The sequence below is a fragment of the Echiichthys vipera genome, assembly GCF_963691815.1.
Source record: "Echiichthys vipera genome assembly, chromosome: 5".
Classification (NCBI taxonomy): Eukaryota; Metazoa; Chordata; class Actinopteri; order Perciformes; family Trachinidae; genus Echiichthys; species Echiichthys vipera.
In genome coordinates, this window is record NC_139830.1 from 18,518,017 (window position 1) to 18,543,725 (window position 25,709).

The 25,709-nt window shown below is 40.7% G+C and overlaps 1 protein-coding gene across 1 annotated transcript in view; it reads left to right on the forward strand.

Moving 5' to 3' along the window:
- The window catches only part of ppm1lb (protein phosphatase, Mg2+/Mn2+ dependent, 1Lb), a 47,588-nt gene that overhangs the window by 16,243 nt on the left and 5,636 nt on the right, over positions 1-25,709 (forward strand). Inside the window, exon 2 of the mRNA XM_083914301.1 lies at positions 15,876-16,092. Coding sequence (XP_083770427.1) covers positions 15,876-16,092 — 217 coding nt within the window. The remainder of the gene's footprint in view (positions 1-15,875; positions 16,093-25,709) is intronic.

Here is a 25,709-nt window from a genome sequence, read left to right on the forward strand (position 1 = left end):
GCCTGCGTATATCATGTATGTGCATTTGTCAATATTTTCTGACATTTTGTAATAGAATAATAGAATATGAGAGGATTGTTAAAATTCTTGCCAATGGAAATACGTTTTTTGTGTTAATCTGATAACATGGAACAATTTTGATTCCTTTAATTAATGTTGAAAACCTCTTAAGATGTGCAGAAAGTGTACGGATTTAACCTATGGCTGGGCAGTATATCCATATGATGATTTGAGACCAGATAGCATCTTAGATTTTGAAAATATCGTAATATGATACAGGTGTTGTCATTTCCTGGTTGCATTTCAGTAAATTGATATCATTTTCTGACTTTAACAGTTCTTTTATTTGCCTTTAACCACTTAGTCATACTTGTGATTGTTTTTCCAAAATCTCATTGTGTGAATATTTTCTTAAAGCACCAATACTCAACCTTATATTGTCATTGCAATATCAATGATGAGGTATGTGGTCAAAAATATTGTGATATTAGATTTTCTCCTCATCACCCAGCACTAATTTAGCCTGATTTCAAGGCCAGAATTTCTCACTCTTGACTAATTTTAGATTGGAGATAAATTTCTGCTTGATCAGCAGTCATTTGACTTCTAGTTTTAGGCGAGTTGCAATGCCTCAATACTTGTCTGAGCGATCAACAACAATCTGACTGTTCGATGGATCGTCTGGACGTCTGGCAGTTTCCAAGATCCAATTTTCCACAAGGCTGCTGTAAAAAGATCTGTTTTAAACTCGGGTGAGCTTATTTTGGAGTAGTATTTTACATGTTGTGGCCAAGACTGTGCTGTGTGATTTAAAAAAAAAAAAAAAAAAAAAGAATCTTCAATCTACTGCAACTCAGATACATGCAGGTAAATACTGAAGCCATTTTGTTTGAATAAAACCTTGTACAGAATGGTCGATGGACGAAACTGATCCTGGTGTGATCGAACCATACAGTGTTGAAGTCATAAGGTTTCACGCTTCAGAAAGGTTGACTCAAATGCAAAGACAGTTAACGAAACATACATTATGAAATATAAATACATACACATTAATGAAAATAATGTCTAGCCAGCTTCATGCCGCACATGTATGTTGTATTCACTTCAATATGAGATGCCTACTTGGATTGGTAGAAGGCATTCACTTCTGGCAGGAAGAAGGAATAGAGGGGAAAGGGGGGAACTGTAGGAACAGTAGGCCAGTGTTTGTGTACTTTAATATGTAAACAGCTCCAGCCTTCCTTCCTTCCTATCTCGCATTTTTTCTCTTTGGTCCACAGTGAAGGCAAAACACAGAGGCACAACCGAGGTGCTAATCTGTAAACCGGAAAACTTGGTTTGCTTTCCTCTCATCATACAGCTTTGGTATTAACACTGGACATGCTCTTATCTAATGTTTGCTCCTTTTTAATCTTTACATCTTTGTGTTTTCTCCGTCTTCTGTAGATCTAACTAGGAGTGTAAGCTTTGTACTCCATCTCTATTTCGTTTTTTTGCTTTCTTTGATAAGAGCAGAGGATGATTCCACCTGAAGAGATGAGGAGGAGAGGAGGGGTGAGAGAAAGGTGGAGTTTTGAAGTTCAGATTCTCCTTTAGAAAGACATGATCGCCCCTTCGATCATAGCTGAAGAAAGTGAAGCTGAAAATAACAAGGAGAAGGTTTCACTGAGACCGAGTGATATGCTATCACCGCATTGATGTGCATTGTGCTTGCAGTGAAGTGGAGAGAAATGTAAAATGATATTTCAGATCAGAGGAGCCATACTTGTGTGTGTGTGTGTGTGTGCGTGTGCGTGTTGGAGAGAGAGAGAGAGAGAGAGAGAGATACGAAGCACAGGAGCAATGAGCCATGAAGCCGTGGGAGAGAAAGTTGGTGAGCGGAGATGACGAATGCACAGTGACAGAGGTCTTGAATTGTCTCTCCACCACCATCACCTTAATAGCTTTTAAACCCACGAACGGTGAAGGAGATTTGTACTCCCCCTCCAATGAAGTTGACAACATCAGCGTCATCCACTAAAAGTCCAATAATGGCGAGTCTTTGTGGAGAAATGTAGCTTCTAAATTATTTACGGAGTTCTTTATCAGATAACTAATCACGTCTTTAATGCCTAAAGCACGGAGTCTAAGGACTGACTGATGCTCCTTTTTTTGTGTCTCCTCTGTGAAGCTGCTCACACATAAAAAAGGCTTTCAGACAGATGTGATTAATCTACCAGGAGATCCGCTGCACCAGTTAATCAACCGGGAAATGATTGATAAGCGGCTTCAGTCGCAGCAGGAAAGAGACCAAGATGCACTTCTCCTAAGACATCCATGTGTGCGCGTGGAGTGACAGACACTGACACAGTCCATTTGCTCATGGCAAAAGACCAGGCTGCGGCAGATCTCAACAGTTCAGCGTTTGCAGGCCCATGTGGAATGTTAGCGCTTAGAAACGAATCACTATGTGTGTGTGTGTGTGTGTGTGTGTGTGTGTGTGTGTGTGTGTGTGTGTGTGTGTGTGTGTGTGTGTGTGTGTGTGTGTGTGTGTGTGTGTGTGTGTGTGTGTGTGTGTGTGTGTGTGTGTGTGTGTGTGTGTGTGTGTGTGTGTGTGTGTGTGTGTGTGTGTGTGTGTGTGTGTGTGTGTGTATGCATCACTTTGTGGGGGGGGGGGGGGGGGGGGGTGAAGCTTGCCATCCTTGACTGTAGAGAATGAGAATATGCATGCAGCTGATATATCAGTGTCTGCCACTGAACGCAGGCTCCAGATCGCAGGAATACAAATAAGAACACTTGCCAAGTGTGTGCTTATATGTGTGTGGGCGCAGAGGGAGATTATAGGCCCCGGAGTGCGTGAGCAATTGGAAGGATGTAAGATTGAGATGTGCGCGCGCGTGTGTGTATGTGTCAGAGAGAGAAAGAGAGGCATAGCTGACATTTACTTAGCTCTTCTCCTCTAGGCCTTTTTTGCTCCACATTCAAAAGAGAGAGAGAGACAGGAACGCTCACTCTTGTTTTTTTTAAACTTTCGCCTGGTGTCTTCACAACTCAGCCTTCGTCGCTATATTACATCCTGCTGTTTGTTCCAAGCATGTGGATAAAATAAGCGCTATGTGTGACAGTACAGAAAAATAACACTTGAAAGACTGTGAAAGCTCGCTTTAGTATAAGAACGAACACTATTGGTGCTAAATGTCAACCAGCTGTTCAGACAGTCAATTAGACAGTGAATAATAATCATATTATTTTAGTGTCATCAATTAAGATCCAAAGAATTCAAAGGATACAATTTTTGTGCAAATCTGTCTTAAATCAGTGCCCACATGCCCGTATGTACATTGAGATAATTATTGTAATAGTGCCCTATAGTCTGGCTATGACAACATACTCAATGGGGGGTGGACAAAATGAGCTAATTTACCTCTTAAGTTCAGCTGAAGCTAGTATGAGGATTCAGCAGTCTCTGTTAAACAAATCAAGTGGGTATCGGTATATTAATACAAAATCCTTCTACTGCAGCTCAGAGCAAAAACACTGTCCGAGGCGGTCTCGTGTTGCCAGTTCTGTCTGCACCACGCTGTGTCAGAGCTGGAGGATGGTCCGGCTACACTGGCTTATCATTCTGGGATGGAGGGGCTTGTTCGTGATTCATGTAAAGAATTAAAATCGTCTTAGTAAATACAGATAGCCTCATTTCCCTTTTTCTCTTATTACTTCCACTGCAATTCCATTCGGCAGTGATCTTTTCACAGCCGGTATGGACAGGAGCAATAATTACACAGGTGTGTTGGCTGAATATTGCTTGACATATTATGATACTAGTGCCAAGGGTCAAGACAATATGCAGCAAGGGTCCTTAAACAATAATCTCACAAGTTTTATCTCTGCGTCTCTGTAAATACGGTAAGTGGTTGTCTGTGAACGCTAAAAGACTGGAACAAAGTAAGAAAACATAAAGGCAATAATGGCAGAAAAAAAGAAAACTGGAAAAACAAGATTAGTGTAATATAAATAAACTCCCTCAGGTTTTTCCCATCCTGCAAAGCAAAAGGAAGACTGACGACAAGTAAATGTCAGCAGTATACCAGACACACACACACACACACACACACACACACACAGCATGCAGGGGTGTGTGTATATAAATAGACCAGAGGTAGATGTTGGGGTCTGAAGGACAAGAGAAATTCTAATAGGTGCCAAAGGACAAGCCTGTGGGGACACCAAGCTACTATATTTGATTAGTGTAACAATCCTCTCTCCTCTTCTCTTACTTCTAGCTAAAGATGAGCACTTTCCTAGCCTGGAAATCTGCAGAGCTCATGTTTCATGTGCTGTGGCTGGTACGTCCGATGGCCCCTTCTGTTCAGATAGATTTCCAGCCAGCCAGGCCAATCACAAACGTTTATCTCAGGTGGTGCGGGGTTTAAGACAATGATGCCGTTGACAATTGTGCTGTCCAGCACAACTTACCAGTTTGATGAAGCTCAGGTCCTGTTAACACGTACACGGTTTACAAGAACAAACACAGTGAGACATTTCCCTGCGTTTGTGCCCTTCGTTTACACTCAAACGGAAAATTCGCCTCTGAAAACGAGTCTTTTTTAAAAACTCCGGCCAGAGTGAAGATTTAGAAAACCGGTTGGACGTTTGCATGTAAACAGAGTTTTCGGCAGTCAACGTCAAAGAACATGCGCCAGAACTCGCACCTGCGTAATAGATGTGACCTATGTTTACATTTTCATTTGGCTGTGGTAATCCTGGATCATTGGCTAACATGGTTCATTCGATAACGGAGAAGGCGAAATGGCCGTTTATAAAAATAGCTGGTCACGTGTAAATGTAGCATCAGATCAAACTAAGCAGAGCTGATCAAATAATAATCAAGATTATTTTACTGTGTTGCCTTCTTCTCAGCTAAAATGTTTTCAGAACCATATTTATGTGTACTGTTAAGCTGTAATTTGACAAAATTTGTGACTCAACCATCATTTTTTTTCCTGCTTCAAAACAGGTCAAGCACCGCCTTAACTTGCGTGCACCTTTCAGCGCTGTGATTGGTTGTAGGTCACGTTTCGTTGTTGTGACTGGTTGTTGGTCACATTTTGTTGCTCTGATTGTTGTAGGTCTATCCAGTTGCATCCAGAGGCACTTTGGTCCACACCGTTGATGAAGCACCTTGGAAATCGAAAATGTGCTGAGGTGCCAGACTGGTGTTTCCACGCTTTCACGTTTCAAACCTATGTTACTGTATGTTCAAATGTGATTTGGAAACTTTTAGACTCTTTCTGAGAAGTGCTTAGCTAAACTCTCTGGGTCCTGGCAAGCAGTCATCATTCTAGCCTTCCATCTGTTCATTTAAGAAAATTGCGAATGTACAAAAATTTAGCATACCCCCTGTCATAATTCTGTGTGATAAGCATCAAACTTGCTAATGTGTTTTTCAGCCAGGGTTCGGTATCATTCAGACCTTTAGATTGTACTTGTCAATGTGAGTCCATATAGATTATTTCTACAGATGACCACCGTGTGTTTGTTTGTATGTTCTTATCACCATTGAGCGCTGCAACTAACAATTATTTTCATTATAGATTAATACACTGATTTATTTTTCAACTAATCAAGTAGTCCACAATTTTATAAATTGTTTGTTTTTGCATTGTTTGTTTTTCCTAACAACAGTCCAAAACCTCAACATATCTAAAATGACCTAAAACAGACAAAAGCAGCAAATCCTCATGTTTGAGACAGTATTTAGATTATCGATTAATCTCAATGAATGGATTATTTGTTTGGTCTGGGAAATGTCAGAAAACTTGGGGCAATGGCCATCCCAATCTCATGTTGCTTGTTTTGTCCGACCAACATAAGAAAAGCGTCAAGCGTCACCAAACGTTTAAGGCTATTTTTTGTTGTTGTTCAACTAATCAGTTAACTGCCTAATCATTTTATTCTGCACTAATCAATAAACTAATGTTGCATATAAAATCAGAACGATTTCCTGACTCTTTTGTGCATATAAAACAGATAGGACTATCACTCTTGGTATACAATGTCTTGGATTGCACTAAACAATCAATAATGTTTTTCGCCTGCCTAAAAGAAAGAGGCTCGTCTGTGCAGTGGAAATGTTGACCCTGCAACTTGGTGACATTGCTCCATTTGTTTCTGCAGACCTCCATCCGCCCCTCCTCCCTCCTCTTCAGCCGATATGATCCAAGTCTGTAGTTGTCTATAGGGGAGTGTAAGAGGAGACTCGTGGGAAGTCTTCTTAGCTTGGTAATGTAGTAGGAATGTGTAATACTTATTCAGAACTGTCATTTGTTTTTTCTTGCAGCAGTAGTCGAGGCAAGGGATTACACGTCGTTGTTGGTAGCTATTGGTAATAATAGACTTACTGGAGGTGGAGAATGAGAAAGTATCCCAAGTGTAGCCTGTGTTGAGGTCATAACGTGAAAACAACACCTTCTCTCAGTAACATCATGTTCTAGCGTGTACACCCCCTAATCGTGGCTTAAGTGTTGCTTTGTAGAATACCTCTTTGAAATGGAACTCTAGAAATAAGCAGTTTGGGGGAAAAAAGTGACACTATAAATTTCTGTTATCCAGACTTTTAAAATCTAACTCTGTGCTCGTTGCGGTCACTCACGGCTACTTCTGGTTATATACATCTCTCATAATTCATTCTCACAGGTTAGAAGAGTTAAAGTGTTGGGGCAATAACCTCCTTCCAAACTTTCTACCCCCCCTACTTCCGGCTCCCTTGCTCGGATCACATCCATTTTCAAACTTGGCCTTCATGTTTATCTCAACTACACATCTGAAACATTTTTGGTCTATATCTTGTACTGTTGCGATGGTGACAAAATCTGCCTGCAGACAGCCAGAAATATAAACACCTGGCAAAATACTCTGTGTTAGTTCCGGCTGCAGTAGGTGTCTCCAGGATCCCATTTTGCGATGATGACACACACACACACAGACTCACAAGATGAAAACAATACCAGCGTAGCTGTCACAGCTGGTAAAGAAAAAAATCATCATTATTCTGTGGATGGCAGCTGTAGAAAACGAGCATAAAAATAAAGTGTGAAAGTGTGTATTTTTTAATCAGTCCTCCTCCAAGAAACTTGGCAGCTGATCTGAGTTGGAAGCGATTCTTTTTTCTGGTATTTCCTATCCATCTTTTTTCTCCTCTTTTTTCTCACCCGAGCGCACATCTAAAATGATTTTTTATCACCCCTGCTCTCTTCCACTCACCTCCTCATTTCATTTTTTTTTCTGCTTCCATCACTCTCTTTTCCCCTCACTGTGGTGTTTATGACCCGTGCTGATTTATGCCAGTTGTTGGAGTCAGTCTAATTGCCACCCCTCCGCTGTGTGAGACAGGCATGTGATGTGTAGAGCACCCAGGCTTAATGGAATAACTGTTACTGTCTGTCAAATAGAGACACATATACATGAATATTAGCACATGCACACACATGCACACAGCACAAGGCCACCCCTCTGCAGTGCTACTAACAGACCTATGTAGATTATTACTAAATCAATGACAGACTTGTAGTGCTCAACGACTAGCAGTACAGTTCATGGGTGCCACACTTCTGCTGTGTGTGAGTAGAAGTCGAGAGAAAAGTTTGAATTTTATTTACTGCCATGCTGGAGATACATGAGCATCAGTGCCTTCTTTTGCTGCGTGAGTAGCAGTAGAAAAACGATGTTAAAAGCATTATTGTTACATAGTTGTATCGTGTAAGCTAGCAGAACGCATCACAGCTGCGCAGACTTGTGTCAGTGTTAAAGTGTAACTCCGGATTAAAACGAACCCACAGTCTTTTTCAGCATGGAAATACATCACATAAGCCATCGAGACAAGTTTTTTGAATGATCACCTATTAACATAGAAATCCCAGACAATCACTAGTAGCAAGACATGTTTAACAGTAAGTAGCTCGGGGTGGAGCGCTGAACCATCCAAAATGCCTTTTTTTTAAAAATCCATATTGCTCAAAATAGCACCAAGCCTCTGCGGTAGCATGATAGCAGTCCCTACACATAAACGAAGCATCAACAACGTAGTTAGAGAGCCTGGAGTTTATTAAAAAAAAGACAATGCTAAGAGCCTTAGCAGCCGGCTACATCCATATTGAGAGGCAGCCCATACAAGTCGATTACCGAATGCACTGGAGTTCAGTTCTATCGAAGTTCAATAGAACTCGGTTATCGACTTGTTTGAGCTGCCTCTCAATATGGGCGTACATGGCTGCTGTTAGCCATGTCTGGCTGTTAGCGACTGTCCGGGATTTATCTGTCAATAGGTGATCACTCAAAAAACTTGTCTTGATGGCGTATGTGATGTAAAGTATATTCATGCAGAAAAAGTCTGTGGATTCGTTTTAAGCCAGGCTACACTTTAAGTGATTGTGGGTCCGTCAAATGTTCATTTCACGATAAGGTGCTCACTTTTTTTTTAATGGATTACTAAATGGAGAACCTAGCTAGGTCCTTCATTCTACAGCACAGCAGTGGAACGGTGTACGAAGAGTAACGACCTGGCAGCTAACAAGGTGAGAGAGACAGAAGACGACCTGCAGCAAAGGTCTTCCACAGGACTCCCAGGATGCTGCCAAGCACAGCAGGACACCATAGTCTGTTGACGAACTTGAGTTTGTCCTATTTTGTTACCAAGTCAGTAAAAGACAGTGAGAGTAATTGAACAGTGGCCTCATCATTTTCTCCTTAGTCAATGTAATCACGGCAGCTGCAGTAAAACGCATGTTAGGAGTTCTTTTAATAGACTAGCTCACTAGTTCACCATGAAGCTAAAAAATGTCATGTCTTCATAGTAGATTTGAAGCCAATGAGTTGTTACTATATACCTATTTTGCCTGACTGATGTAATAGTGTATGTACAGTATATACTGTATATTCACAACCCGCATCTCAGTACGCTGTACGAACACATGTAGAACAACATCAGTATAACCAGCTTGGCACAGGGTGAAGTCAAAAAGGGCCAAAGCTCAACGGTTGATATTAGAGAAACTGACCATCATTTTCTAAAATACACAATCAGCATCAATTTAATCTCCAGGGCAGCCTTTAGTTCAAGGTGTGCTTAGTGTAGCTGTCCACAAAGACAGGAAATCTGGGAAGACATAGCCTCTGTCAGGTAAAAGAACAAAACATTTGAACTAAAGTGAATAAAGTAAAACCTCAACTCTATTTTAAGTTTTTAATTGAAAAATTAAGTGAAAAGTGATTTATTTATTTGTTTCTTGAGACATTGAGATGCAGTTGAAAGCTCTCATTTTGTCAAAGCTTAAACATGTCTCCTTTTCACCAAGTTATAATATATTTCTTCTAAGTTGAGGCACAGAGCCTTTGCTGAAACACTGAGCTCATCAGCCGGTGTCCGAAATGACTGGTATTATGTCTCACTCAGTACTTATCACAAATGTGTACCATGTGTTAAAAGAATTAATATCACCCAATTCTTACCTTTATTTTTTTTTACTCCAATATCAAAATCAATATATCTATCATCAGCAGATAACCAGTATTCATTGAGGCTGTAATACCAGCAGCTCAAGTCTCTGCATGCTCCAGCAGTTATATGAATCATGTTCTGGCGCCACAGGGCCTCGGAAATGATGCTGTGCCTCCTTTCTATAAACTTAACACCAGTCTATTATGGAGTCGGTGTCCAGGCCGTAGACACTGACAGGGTGCTCTTACTATGAGGTTAGGCCGCAGGAAGCTGTGGATCAACCAGGCGGCCTTTTTCTAATATACTGTTTAGGCTTAATATGAGTTTTCACCTCCTCTAATGGACCCGGCTGTCGCAGGAAGGACACACAGTGAGATCTTACTCCAAGTTATGTGTACTGAGTGTGGAGAGGCAGACTGATGGCTCTGAGTCTGTTCACTGCCAGAATGTGAATCAACATTGTAATAGTTCCCTTCATTTTATGAGTAAAGAGCGGCAGGATCTGTGTGTGCGTGTGCGTGTTTAGATTTGGAGTCTTGGCTAGACGGTCACCTTTGCCATAAAATCTGCTTTATTGGCAATGAATGAGAGCGGTCCTGGGGGTCAAATCTTGGTGTGTCAACGCAAGTTTTAGGGGACGCCTTAGAATGAGACGTCTGCTGAGGTTGGACAGATGTTCGGCCAATCGGAGGCTTTGGCAGCCGTAACCATGGTGTTCTTATCATCCCAGTCTTCCACCTCTGATTCTTTCGCAGTCAGAGAGAGAGAGAGGGAGAAGAGCTTGAGCTGACTGTTTAGCCAAGAGGCAGTAGTTCATGTCTTTCTCTCTCTTTTGAACGCACTGAAGCATTCCCTGACACTTTTTAATGGACTTCTATTCAACTTTCCAGTCCTGATCCACTTTTATAGCTTAGCTTCTGAAATCATCGTTCACTCCATTGATGTCTTCTCGACACTGTCAGCCACGCAGCACAGTGTTGGCCATTACACATATCCTCTGAGACATGACTGGTATTTGAATCTGAATGTTGCTCCGAGTGGTTTATTTTTTTAATGTTTCTTGCTAATGTAGTAATTTGCGTGAGTGTGTTTGTGTGTCCACAGTACCACCATCAACGCTCCGCCCCAAGCCCTCCAATCCCTGAACCCATCTGCGCTCACAATGTTTGTTGTGGTTTTGGGTGAGATTTAAGAGCTGAGAGAGCGAATATTTTTGGGATGCCTGGGTTAAAATCTGCGTGTTTGGGCGCAAGGGGGTGTTTTCAAGGCCACACAAACACTACAAATCTAGCTCCAGGCACACACTGCACAGGCAGCAAATTATAGTGCCGCAATACTTAGTCTTACAGTCATTTGTCTAAAAACAAGTGAAACACATCTACAAGTTGGTTTTCAGTCTTGCTGCACTGCACTAAAGATAATTAATATTTTAAAACCACATAATTTGTGAGGTGACTATGTACATATTTATTAATTGCTTTACTAACAGGTAACAATGCACATTATTGACCTTTTTTGAAAACGATCAATATAAATGTTGGTTGGCGCAACATGTAGTTTATTCATGGTTCCAACACAACTAAAAACGGACAAAATGGGTAGCAAGCATAATGATTTAATAGAACTGGCCATGCAGTTGGGTGGATGATTGTTTTTTTTAATATATGAAAAATAAGATCTCAAAACTAAATAATTAACAAAAAAAACCTATTAAGTATAATTTGACAAAAAAAATAATCTTAACTCAAGGTCCACTTTCTATCTTTTTCCAGAGCTTTAACCGCTTTAATCTTAGGGTCTTCATCAGCAGAGGGAAGTCTCTCCGTTTTATAACAAACAAAAGTTGAACAAATCTACAAATTGGATTCCTGTGTTGTTGCAGTTGTTTGAGGAAGTATCTGAGTATTTTAAAACCTGTCAGAATAAGTGAATTGACTCCCCTACAGCACTGCTATCATGAAATGTGGATGATGAGATGAGGTAGTTCCAGAAACAGTAAGTTTTTTGTTTTTTTAAAAAACTACTGTGCTGATATTCCCAAGATCAATATTACATGTTTAACTGTTAATATTCTGTTTTACAGCGCAAAATGTCAGCACTGAAATAAAAATGAGAGCCGACACATGACTGCTGACACAACAATCTCACACAAGGTTTAGTAGCTGTCCTGGAGCTCTTTGAATGTATCAAATGCTTTTCCCCAGCAGCTGGAGTTTGCTCACTTAACAAAGCATTATAAATGTTGTAATTTATTTTTTGTAAGCATTGTAAAGCTTGAGTTTGGCACTTTCACATATAAATGAACACCCGTTACCTTCAAGCCTGTGTCAAATGAGTTCATGAGCCTATAATCATCAGGGAAAGCTCTCTGTATTTCACAGTAAACAGGAGTTGTAGTATCTGTTGTGACTCTCCTGTGTTGACCCACATTCACATTCCTCTTTTTCTAGGGTTTCTATTTATGTTACGGTGACAACATTGTACCAACACACACACTCACACCCTGTACTTGGCATAGCCTTGACACATACAAAGCGTGTGGGATAATTAAAAATGGACTCCATGCTTGTACTTTATTCGGCCCTGTGAACAAAACGTCAAGGTCATCAGAGGAGAAACATACCACACTGCAGTGATTTGTTTAGAGCACCAGCACTTTTTGCCCAGGTTATTTATCATCATATTTAAGTTTCCTGCTTAATATAAGGTATAAACAAATGATATCCTTCCTTTCTATAACATTGAGCACATACAGTTTATAGTCATTGCATGCTAGGTTTACACTGGGATTTGGAAATTGTTAATTAGCCTAATCAGAGATGACCCCTGTGATTATAATTTTAAAATTTCTGCACTGGAAATCAAAACAACAAAGAGAAATATTTTTACATTTTCCAGACTCCCTCTCCTGTAGTATCCAGTGCTTTTACTGTACTCACAGCTTTGATGGTTTTCTGTCACCCATCTCAGTCTTTAAACTGGGAGGACTGTGTCTCTTTCTCTTTCTTTAATGATGTACTTGAGTGATGCTAATGAATAGTTCTTACACCCCCTCCTCAGTCTCACCCCCCTCCGTTCCCTTTTCTTCTTCTCTCCATCTGCCTGCTTGAGCTGTCAGAGAGACCGTAGAAAGAGACTTTTCTACTTTGGTTATGAAACTTCCTCAGGGTGATTCTAAAGGAAAGCTCGGGTGACTTTCCTAAATTCGGCCGGCCTGGTGATGTGATGGATGGAAGTGTTTAAAAGACCTGACTTTCTGTCGGGCTGTCCATCAGAGTGGCCCACAGTTAGCAGTCAGGAGGGAGTGTTTGGGTAGATGATAAAAGGGATGAAAGCGTGTCGGTGGCCCTGTTGAGACAGGAAGGTTTGTGTGTGTGTGTGTGTGTGTGTGTGTGTGTGTGTTATTTCACTATTTTCTTGTTGATAAGTTGATTGATAATAGAAAATGAATTGTAATTGCAGCCTCATTATAATGACTTAAGTTGCAGTGAATATTTTTGTATTAACAATGAACCAAATGGCCTGACGTGAAAGGAGTAGCTCATATAATTATAACCAGATTCCCTCTTTACTGAGCTTTACTGAGCATTTTCAGCTGTTTTGGTTTTACAGCCTGGCATTAAACTTTTTTGATTTATTCTCACTTCTGTCTAGGGGTGAAAGAAAATATATGAACACTTGATTATAGCTGTCTTATGTTTTGCGATACTGTATTGATTCTCAAAAACACTATTGATTTTTAATTAATAGTTAAAGTTGGAATCCGTAAGAATTGAGATACGTTGTTTCTAGTGGCCACTTTGGAGGTAAGATGTAAATGTGGGCGAGATCTCAGAGCTCCTTTCGAAACCAAACAGTCTCGACTGTTTGACATCACTAGATTGGCAGCTGTCACCTGTTGCGTGAGGCCTTTTACATGCTCCACTGATAGTAGGTCTGAAGAGAGAAGGGGAACGGTGAAACATGCGACACAAACTGTGCCGCGCATTTGATTTTAGCACGGGAAAGTAAGCAAATACAAGTGCTTTCATTAGTGGGTCATATGATCAATCACCATTGTTTAACTCACTCTTTGATAGATAGTAACTTACACGGTAAACAACAAATGATTTAATCTTGTAAATTAAATCAGCTTTTGTTTGTCTCTCTTTCACCCCACTTTCAGTTTCAGCACATTTAATCTTTCTCCACTGCTGTGCATTGGAAACCTTAGAATTTTAATTCCTGCCCTCTGATGCTTTGACCCCTCTCTGTCTCTTTCAGCTACAATAACTCCCATTAAACAGAGCTCTAGCCAGCCCGGTGTACCTCATTTATTTTGGTTCTGCTCTCTCATCCTTTAGCTCCTCCTGCGTTCCTCTATTGTGCTCTCATGCCAGCCACTAATCTCATCCCCCATATGGTTCCCCTTCTGTATTACTATCCTTGATCCTTGCCATCTTCTTCATCCCTCTATCCCACAGCCTTCACCCCCATCCATCCCCGCTATCACAACCTCCGTCACCCTTCCCTCCTTTTATCCTGTAAGCCGGCGCAGGGGCTGCAGCCAGGTGCTCGATATGTCGATCTTATTAGCCAGCAGGTTAGATTGTTAGATAATCAAGACTTAGCCTCCACTTCCCATTTCTGTCAAGGCTGTCTGCTGTTCCCAAGCTGAGACACACATGCATGCAGTTACAAAGACTGATTGCAGTCCAGGAGGAATGTAGACAAAGAAAAAAAGGTTTTGTGACCCCAGTGCTTTGTGAAAGGACTGACAGGCAGACAATCAAACTGCTCTGCAATTGGCCCAGTAATAACCCAAGCAGACAAAAGCCTACTTGTTCTGTTTATGACCTTCAAAGAAAGTTTATGACTCCCGCTTTCCGCATGGTAACTGCAGGATGAAGGCATGTCAAGAGACAAGAGAAAGGAGTGTGTTAGAAAAAAATTCATGGCGATTTTGGACAGAACATCACTGTGGAAGCGGAGAGAAGGGATTTGTGGGGAACGGAAAATTGAAAGTGCTTAGGTTTCAGAAGATAGGGGAAGAGTGATGGAGCCTGCAGAGGAAAGCTTCAATAACACTGAGAGGATAAAAAGAGAGGAGTAGCAGAGTTGTTTTCATGTGTAGAGAAGAAGCAGAGGAGGCAGGGTTATCTGAGTCCTTGAAAGTAATTTCCCAGAGCAGAATGAGATATAGACAGAAAGAAAGGAAGGAAGGTATATATAGGAGAGAGCTGAATGAGGACAGTGTGTGATCGCTTGAGACATCTGGTTCATCCATGGGTCTCTGTCATAAAACCTTAATCGTTATATATTAAACGACAGGAAATTGCACACCTTTTCTCTCCTGCGGTCTTGACTTTCTCATTCCGTTTTCTTTATCCACTGCTTCTTAATTTCATCAGGCTAGTTAGAAGTGCAAACTGTGTATGAAATATGAGCCACATGCTGCATATCAGTGGCATGTCAGCAGAATATCATCTGACATTTTTACTTGGAACTTTTTTAACTTTGCGACCTTGTGACCGGCTTGTCTTCCCTGTTTGTCACTGAGCCAAGGGAGGGAGGCATTATTTGCTCTGAAACGCCGGCGGGGAATGTGCAAGAAAAGGTTTAGTTGGTGTTATCCGTAGAGTAAAAACGGATAGAGGTAAGGATACAGTTTCTCTGGCTCAGCTCTATCCCACAGAGGGGTGCGAGCATGAGCTTGTGTGCGTTTGATTGGCGATGCACTTTATTCTCTCTTTATCTCTGTTTATCTGTGACTCATCTGCTTCAGCAAGGCAGAAAGACAATCAGGTTACTGCCACTGTAGCCTCATGTTTATGTCACTCACCAATACATTGAGTGTATTTAATATAGATGTATAAGGATTTTGTCAGTGTATCAATAATAATAATGTTCTATTGCATGATATTTTTAAACCTTTTTAATGCCAGTTTTCAGTTGAGAGGTCTCTGGCTGGTTCCAGCCTTTCATTGGTTGCACTACACATCCTCCATGTATTTGGATATGGGGACATCAACTGTAGGGCTAATGATTGATGATTAACCTACTGATTTATTGTTTAGTCTGTAAAACGTTAAAAATACAAGTGTATAAAGCAGACGAGAGCAGTAAATTGGCATATTTGAGAAGCTGAAACCAGCAGATGTTTGTCATTTTTGTTTGCAAATGCATTAAACGATTATTCGATTATCAGAATTGTTGTTGATTTAATTTTCTGGCCGATTACTTTAAGTGCATTAATACCACTCCCTGAGCATGGTCAGTTTAAAGGAAAGTCACACCCATCATAGTGTAGGTCAGAATATATTTTGGTTACACCTCTGATAGTGTTTTTGACCAAACAGATTTTTTTTTTTGCTGCATCCCTCTAACTTTTCTTCCGTGTTCCTCTGCTCTTCATTATCAGGCTGCTGCTGACTTTGCTAAGGCCCACCTGCCTGAGGCGCTCCGCCAGCAGCTACTGACCTACGAACGAGAGAGAGAGCGAGACAGAGAAAAAGACAAGGAGAAAGACGAAAAAAAGGAGAGGGGTGGCTTGTCGTATCCATCCATCCTGGAGCAGCAGATCCTCACTTTGGACAGAGAAATGCTTGACAAGCTCTCTGCCACTGACAATGAAGCAGGTTTGTGTGGGTGTGCATGTGTGTATTTTAGGTTTGGGGAATATGCTAAACATTTCCAACCAGCAGTTGCCAATACACTCACCCAGGCGTATATTCTCACTTTTTTATTCTCTATTAGGATGCTACGCTGGTTCATTAATTAGCAGTGATCTAAATGTGCGCATACAGTACATCATCTTGGCTCTATGGCCACAATAGAGGGCAAAGGGCCACATACAGATCAATTTTCAAGAGCTATACAGTAGAAAGAGACGAGATACCTGTGCAACAGGCGAATGGAAGGGGAGGACAATAAAAGAGAAGTGCTGATACAAAGGGTAAGGGAAGACAGCAAAACAGAAAGTACGGTGTACGAAGGGTGAGAAGAATGAGAACATGGATACAAAGGGTGATAAAAAAGTCTGATCTGAATAAACAGGCCTTTGGGCGAGAGGAGGAAGAGAACAAAATGTCCTCACGGCAGAATCATACAGTGCAATGAAGATATTTGTTCCAGATTCCATGACAGCCTTGTTTTTAAGATGAAGACAAAGGTAAAATAAGTTCATAATAGGTTTTGTAGACATCAGAGAGTCAATAATTGTAAAGGAGGGGCAGCAGAGTAATGAGTTTCATGTGGTTTCTCATCCACCTCTGTTAATTTAACATCTATACTAGAAAGTAGACGAGGCCAAGACCCACAACAAGATTAATAATTTTTTTTCTCCAGCAGAAACATTATTGGCTTATTGAACAGTGGAGAGAGTTGAAATACAGATTATAAGACGCTTACACAAACTAAGTGTCTTGACATGCTGCAAACTCAAGAATTCTGCGTCCCTGTGGGGAAAGTCGCTTTTCCTACCGGTGCCTCCGATTATACGAACTCTCTTAGCTGAGTGAGAAGCAGAGTAAACACAGGAGAAATGTAAACGCAGTATAAAGATTTAAGGAGTAACTCATGACGGAGATCTATAGCAATGTCATTCCTTAGGAGTTAAATGCTGAGCAACAACACTGCTAAAAATAATCAATACTAAAAGTCAGTACCAGATTACTAGTTTACAGACACTAGCTGCTAGTGTCTAATAATAAACAGTAAAGTGAATGGTAGAGCTAAGCCACTGACATCGTCAGTCCTGTCCGTCTAACGTTAAGAGATGTTAGTTTATATGACAGACTATTTGTTTGCTTTTGTCTCCCAAAATGCAACCCAGTCGCCAGAATAAAACATTGGCATTGTACGTTTAAAATGTTGGCATTGTACATTACTGCAAACCACGGCTACTGCATGTTGAATATCAACATTTCACCAACACTTTTTAATTATCCACGGTCGCAGCTTTAAACACATGATTAATGCCGTAAATTCAAACAAAACCTATTAATGTCACTGAGGTTTAGCCATCAAAACAACATGGTTAGGTTTAGGATAAGATCGTAGTTTGAGTTAAAATAAGTACATCTGTTGTGTAATTATGTTTAGTTTTGACATGGGTTGGGACATGAACTGCGGCCTCCCGGGTTTGAGTTTGAGGTTTGTCATAGTATGTCACAAGACTTCCAGAGGACTTCTCTGAACATAAAATATTAACTAACTCTATCTAACTATAATTTTAAATTGAAGACAGTTGAAAGCCTGGTATGTTGCGTACAGATTTAAAAGGGTGCCAAAAATGTTAAATATCAATGTTTCTGTGATTTGTAGAAACATACAATGCCAACATTTTTTTCTGCCGACCAGGGTGCAAAAAACAACATATATTACTGTTCTACCTAACGTCGTGAAATGGTCGCACAGTGGCAGTTTTGGACATGTGACCGTAAAAAGGTGACCGTTCTATTCAATGATGTGAAACCATTGCACGTAGTTAACGTTGTGATATGGAACTACTTTGTTACATGGTTAGGTTTAGGCAGCAAAGCTACTTGGTACTCATCAGATAGTTTCTCTTCTCTCAGAGAGAAAAAACTGATAAAACCGATGTTATTGCAGCATCTAAGCTAACCTCTTTAGGAGGTGACCATTTTTCTTTTGAACAAGCAGTCACCCCTTGTGTCATCGTCGCCCATGCTCCCCCTTGTCCCTCAACTTCCAGTAGCTCCTCACAGGATGCTGATTGGCCAGATGACTTCTAGCTGAAACTCAAAGCATTACTTTGAGCCTGACAGGATGGATTCTCACGTGATCTTGTGTTATTGCAAGAATGCGGCTGCTGTGCAAGTCAAAGATGTAATTGCATCATGGACTTAATACCCAGGGGCTCTTATACTAGCTGACCTTACTTCCTTGCACAGTTAACATATATGGTCACTTTTGGTTAGGGTGTTTTTGTTTATACGCTGCTGTTGCTGCATTACCTTTTTCTTACACTGGCCTGTCACAATCTCTTCATTCTCATTTATACTTGCTGGTATATGTTTGCTACCAAGTCAATTTCTCTGCCTACTTCTGTTCTTAAACTACATGGCCTGTTGAATCCAGGCTCCAAAGATCTGCCTATATATTCTTATCCTGCTATATATCTTTATTTGGACAGCACAGCAAGAAGTTCTGACACCAAGCTTACGGATAAACTTAGTCAAGCTCAGACACAATGAAAATGCTCCTGTGTTGTCAAATCCAAACATTAGACAGTCATGGATTGAATTTGCCGCAGCACAATTTCTTGTCAGCGTCTCAGGAGGGGATCTGCTGATCAGGTAATTGTTGTGCATTCTTCTCCCTGTATCTGATTCAACAATCACATTATTTAAGGTGCACAGCTCCCCCGCTTTCTGTTGCAATCAAGGCCTAAATTACACTCGCAGGGGAGGAAGAGAGAGGGAAAATAGAGAGACAAACTCTGAATTATGCCCCTAGTCCCCAGGACAAGAGCGTATCAGATTTATCCCACTGCTCATTAATTCCTCTGTTGTTTATCAGCCAACAAAAGAACTTGAAAGAAAGATAAAGGAGCTGGGATTTTGATGGAATGGCCAGGAGCTTAGAGTCTATTATGGAAACAGTTTCCTTAATGTGGTCCGGTATTCTGTTTATACCAACCTTTATGTAGCTGTGAAACACATCTCTCAGTACACTTTTGCAACCACGCAAGCACACAGCAGTGTCCAGTAGTGCATTAGTCCAATAATCAGTAGCTATTTTTGCAAGCGGTAATAGAGAGCAGTAGGAATGGTTAAGATTAGGACATTTTTGCCTTTGAGGCCTCTTAATACACACAGCAACATGAAGACACACAACATAATTTCAGTGTCAAACTTGCAAAAGGCTTTACTGCCTGAAAGCAGAACCTTTTAGAAATATCTGCAGGAAGGAAAGATTTCTTTCTGCCTCAGTAATGCAACAGGAAGTATTTGTATTACTCGTCCCAAACTAGTGTATGTTGCATTGCAAGAATGTGTTTCTTTATATATATATAAATATATATATACCACTATAATAACTATATGCCTCTTCGGTAGTTAGAAATGTTCATCAGGTGTTCCTAAACTACCAGAGAAAATATAAATGTCCTCTAAACTCCCTTCAGAGTTCAGCTCAATTTTGTTAAATATATTAAGCTGAATGTTGACGTTGGTATTTGTGGTTTCTGTTCTTGCTGTGAGTCATTTCATTTTTCTGTTCTGACTCCAGTGTTGTTAATCTTGGTTTGGACTGGTTGTTTTCTCTGTGAAGCGTCAGATTACTTTACAAGAGCCCTTTACATTCCATTCCCCTTCAACTAAATGTTTGTTCACACCAAGTATGTTTGCAGAAGTCTGTTCAAACTCTTTAGTGTTTTCCCCCAAAGTTTGTTTTGTTTATTGAGCAGAGAGCAACGCCATTTTAACCGCAATGGCATCAAATAGTGACGCCATGTTATTGAACGTTTTTTTTTGCTGACTTTAATTGTTAATTGCCATCAAACTAATATGGACAGGTCAGAACTGTTCTTAACTTACTCAATGTATCTGATTCATTTGAGAGTAGATCTTAATATAGATGCCTTTGATTCTCCTCTGTAACTAAAGCAACAGCAACTTGATCAAAAAGTGACCTACAGGTATTGGTAGAGCTAGAGGGGTGGTTGACATTTTGGGTAGAGTACTGAAGACAAAATAGGGAAAATCGATACTCGGAAAATAATCAATACTAAAAGTTAGTATCGGATAATTGGCAAAAGTATCAATACTTAACAACACTGAGCTGACTGAACACAGCTAGCGCTGCTGCTGGAGGACTTTTGAGACCAGTTTTAGTAGAAAATGAACAAAGAAAACTTGCAGTTTGAATTTAGCATACGAGGCTAAGGATGTAAACAATCCACTAGTGGCTAGTGTCTAATAATAAGCACAGTAACATTAACGGTGGCGCTAAACAGCTGACATCATCCTGTCCGTCTAACGCTAAGAGACATTAATTTAACACATTTAATTATGACACAATAACGTGTCTGAAAAGTCAACCGGCAACGAGACAGAAACAGTGGCAGACTGATATAACAACTCTATTTAAATCAGCAATGATAATATGGAGCCAAGTCAACAGAAACACAGAAGATTAACAGGACTGTAGCTGATTACATTAGCATGGACCAGATCCCTGTTTACACTGTGGAGAAACCTGACTAACAACAACTTATTCACCTACTGAATCCATAGTTTAATCTTCTTTATGGACTAATTTAATGTTCACAGAAGTCCCTGAGCTATACAACACAATAACGCAAACAAGAATATTTAAAAGAATATTTGTCATATATACATCCTACACTTATGTGTTTTCTTTCTTATTTTCACTACGTCGGAGAACTTTTAAAAAGTGTAGTTATTGATGCTTTTTGTATTGTTCTAATCTTTATTTTAAAAATGGTATTGAGTATCGAGTATTTTCCTGGGTATCTGTATCGTCGTAGAAATTCTAGTGTCGTGACAACCCTACTACAAAGTCATTTTGACCATAATTTGCCAAAACAATTTTTTGAGTCTGTGTTGTTCGTTACTGAACTAGAGACAAAGCAAGTGTGGTTGGTTTAACCCAAAGTTTACAGATCTCTGTCAATGTGGATATCTTTAATTGAGAAAGCTTGCTGTTGTTTATTTGTGCATGTCGCTTTGTCTGTGAAGGAATCGCTCACAGCGCTGTGTTCAATAATAGGTTACAGCTTGGTGTTTGTGACAGCAGGTGTGTTAAAAGAAATAAAAGATGTGAATATGTACAATCAAGGATCAGAAATGGGTCAAACTTTATACAGTTATGATAGCAATTACAGACTGTATATTAAGATGGATGACGCATCTCCATTTCCCCCAACTGTACAAAAATGGGCCAAAATATGGCCGTCTTGTCATTTTGCAACCAGACTCTGCGTAGTAGTGATCGGGGTGCATAGCACCCCACCCATACACCCGACGGACCAACCGCGAGTCGACCACAGCTCTCAATCATGACGTTTCTCCCCCCATTTTCATAGCAACAAATAACTAATTGAAACCATACTGAACACATGAACATAAATCAGCAGGATCAGAACTACCTACATTGAAGAAACTATCTTCGGGAGAAATTTATTTTCAGGTGTACTTTGATTGTTTAGTTTGGTGTGGACCATGTGTCCCATCTGCTAACATAGAAGGTGGGATTTATGATCCATACTGCAGCCGGCCAGGGTCGATCGAAATGTTATGGCTTCACATTCAGGGAGCTGTCAAGCTGTCCAAATTTATATACAGTATAAAAAAATAGCTTGATTAGACTGATACCGATCCACACATATCGGATCAGGACATACTGTATTTTGGGTCCTGCTTCACCTTTTGCAGTACAGCCTTTGGCAAGACTGTGGCCCTACAGATAGACAACATAACAACAGAGTGTCCAGGATACACAATGGGTTAAAAGTTGAATTAAAGAAGACACAAAAAGATAAAAAATAAATCAAATTAAATTAAATTCCATTTTAAATGTTTAATAAGAAGTATATGCAGTATAGACACTGGGAAGTGTGTAGCCTAGGGACATGAACATAATGTTGATTAAACATTTGACAAAAACCAAACAGGTTTGACAGGTAATAACATCTGAGATGTGACAGTTACTGTTGTATGACACTGCTCATCATTGCAGTGGTTTTTGGCAGCTGACTTTCTAGTTTCCAGTGCCTGAGTTTCCTGAGCTTACCAAGGAGACTCTTTTAAAAGCAGTTCTTGCTCACTGCATGACTGCAGCACCATTAGATAGTGAGGTTTTTCAATGTGATGAATTATCTATCATCTCAAGCAAGTTCCAAGCCTGACCTGACCAAATGTTATGATTTCATTCAAGATTTTTGGACTCCAGAAATTTAGCTTTCAATATATCAGAGGAAGGACATTGATTAACTTAAAGGGGAACTCTGCTGACTTCATGGGGAGTATTGCTGAATATGTGGCAATAGTTGTAATGCAGAGTAGAGTAGGCAGCATTGATTGGAGTTGAAGACGACAAATTAGAAAGAAAAAATCTGCGTGCCCAAGAACGTTTCGCGAATAACGTCTAGTTCGTTTGACCAGTGTGAGTGCGGGTCTAGGTGCGGTACGCTTGCCGGCCACGGCCCATTTGGGAGAGGTGGGCTTTTGTAAAGCACGTTTGCACATGTATGAGCACGAGCGTGCGCACATGCACGAGGCATACGGCGGTTCTGACGTCATTTTATGTGCGCCTGTTTGGACATAGAAAAAAGAAGGATGAACCATGCGCGGACATTTAAAACAATGGCGGCGAAAGGTTCACGTTGGTGTGATGCGAAGGTGGAGTGTTTACTGCAGATTTGGTCAGATGAAAATTTTCAAAAAAGAATTTGGACAAGACGCACAAAAACTTGACGAGGTCAAGGGAAAGATTTATAAACAAAGCGACGCATCGCGATGACGTCAATCAATGCGTGTGACGTGTTATGGCTTGATGACGTATAGGCAGGCAAGAAGCATTCCGCCGAGGCCCAGGTAGTGTGAGTACAAACGGGCCTGGCCCGCAGGGGGAGAGGGAGGGGGGACAAGTACCCTAAAGCACGGGTCAAGGTACTGATTGACAGTGTGAGTACGCCCTTAAACCACTTCCTGACCCACTAGGTTGCCATAACCACCAGAGGAGATACTTAGATTCATAGGCCTGTCAAATCAAGTGCTTTACCAGATATGATCTGAGTGCCGCTGCAGTTTATGATAAATCCCTCTATTCTGTATCCTAAGGATTATAAAAGGAACAAGAAACACTCTGGAAGAACAATTGGTTTGAATGTACACGCAAACCCATAGCAAAATCTCACAAGGTTTCAAAAGGCCTAAGGCTGGCCCTGAGGCAGCTAGCTATTTAGAACAGAAAGGAATAAATGAAAGAAAAACTACACAGTCTAGAAATCAGATATCGTCTAAAGCTTCATAGTGACATAGTATGCAAATTCAGAGTGCTGCATAGCCTTCATAAAGCAGTTTAAAATGCTTTATGCAGTGTAAAATGCTAAAAATAGCATTGCTATAAATGTAAACAGTGCAAATCCAAGGAGGTAAGACAGAATGGCAGCTCTTAGGGGACATAAACCACATTGTGGGTGGAACAATGGGCAGGTAGTGTTCTTTTTAGAAAGACTTTTATACAATAAGATGGGGTGAGCAGGGTTGTAGCAGTGTCCCGCCCTCTCATTTTTCACCTGAATGCCAAGCAGCTCACTTAAGGACTTACTGTAAATCCATAGGATGTTTTGGGGTGCTATGCGGACACTCCAGAGTCTTTGCTAACTCTTAGAGAGTGAATAAGTGTAATGAGGGCTGAGATGTTAATCTTATTGCAGTGTTGAAGGTGTGCCTGACAAAGCTAAGCCAATAATTAGCATGAGCACAGGGCGCATGCAGGCCATGGTGCCATTTTAATAGGGAATGCAGAACTTGTGTCGGGCAGGGGGCTAATTGCGGAAGGGTGTGCTAGCAAGGCACCTCAGTCCATTATACAGACTTATTCTATCGCCATGGGAACTAGATAAGGATAATTAGCTGGACAGCGTGGCCCAATGCAGCGGCAGCTATAGGCACGTGCAGCAGGATTAGGGATGCATGCAATGATGAAACTAATAGAAATGGATTTTTCACAAACTGCATGAAAGATTTAGTAAGTCGTTTACAGTTAAGTGTCATCAATATTCACTCCATTCATCTCTCAGTCTTGTAGTCTCACTTCCAGCTGGCATAGTCATTTTTTGCCCCTTTCTTTTATTTCCTGTTTATCACCTTTTTTACACCCCTAGCTATACATGGGATTAGTAAAATCATTGTCCCACTGAGAAGTAATCTCTTTTCTCTTTATTTACGCATATCTCTCCCCTTCTTTCCACCCCTCCTCAACAATTACTCTTTATTTCCTCTGCATCTACTGCGACCTGCGTTACCTCTTTCTCCCATCTCATCCCTAGCGAGACCACATCAGGTTCAGAGTAACCGTGGACTGAATGGAAGGACCCTTCATGGTGGAGAAGCATTTATTTCATTCAGCTCAACACCATACACCTGAGACATAAACTGTCAAGTCAGTCAACATCACACCTATATGCGGTAGTCTCAACTGTTAGTAGGTCATCCACATTCTTGTGATGGCATTGTGAGGGGGGGTTTGCACTAAAATCCTGAGAATTACTCTATTATATGTTCCATTTTTTTCCGTCTACCCCCCCCCCCCCTCTCTCTCTTTGTTTGAGGGTGGTCCAGACCAGTAAGAACCCCTACTTTCTTGTCTTTTCTCCCTCCCTCCTCTATTCCCTCTCTCTCTCTATCCAGTTTTGTCTTTGCTCTGTGTGAGCAGATGGCCAAACAGGCAGATCTGTTCTTTCTCTGCAGGACTTTGGATCTCACACAATAGGCCTCAGATTCTGAGTCCAGGCTCTGTTCTGCCTGGCTGGGAAGCTCAACAAAGAGAGAAAGGAGGAGAAGAAATAAAAGCGTTTCAGAGAGTGGTACAAAAGGAATGTAACTTCAAAGAGTTTTTGTAATGTTTGCACACAATTCATGCGTTTCCCTTTAATCCAGGAGGGAAGGAGGCAAATGATCTTGTTAGATTACTGAAGTTTTTAATTAACTTTGCTATATTTAGAGTTGGTTGACATGATAATACATGCCTTGAGTTGATATACATTTATCATTTTTCCCATACTTTTTATGCCGGAATGTTTTATGGCAGTATTGGACAATTGCTATGAATTGCAGTGTTGGTCTGTCAGTTGGTCCACCACTTTGGTCCAGACTGCAATATCTCAAAAATCATCTGATGGATTGCACTTTACTTTTGTACAGACATCATGCACCACCAAGTTGACATTTGAGGTTTTGAGTGAAATGTCTCAACAATTACTGGATGGACTCGCCTGAATCCGCATCCCCCCCAGGATGAATTGTAATAACTTCCACTGACTTTTCCTATAGCTCCATCATCCGGTTTTAATCAGCCACAAAACTGAGGACATTTGCCTCAGCTGTACTCTCTGTTTAGAGCTATTCAGTGAATGTTAGCATGCTATCACGCTAAAGTAAGATGGGAAACCTGCTAAACATCAGCATGTTGGCATTGTCATGATATATGCACAAATGATTTGTAAGTTATTGCCACTAATAGTTTCTGTATTATAGTTAAT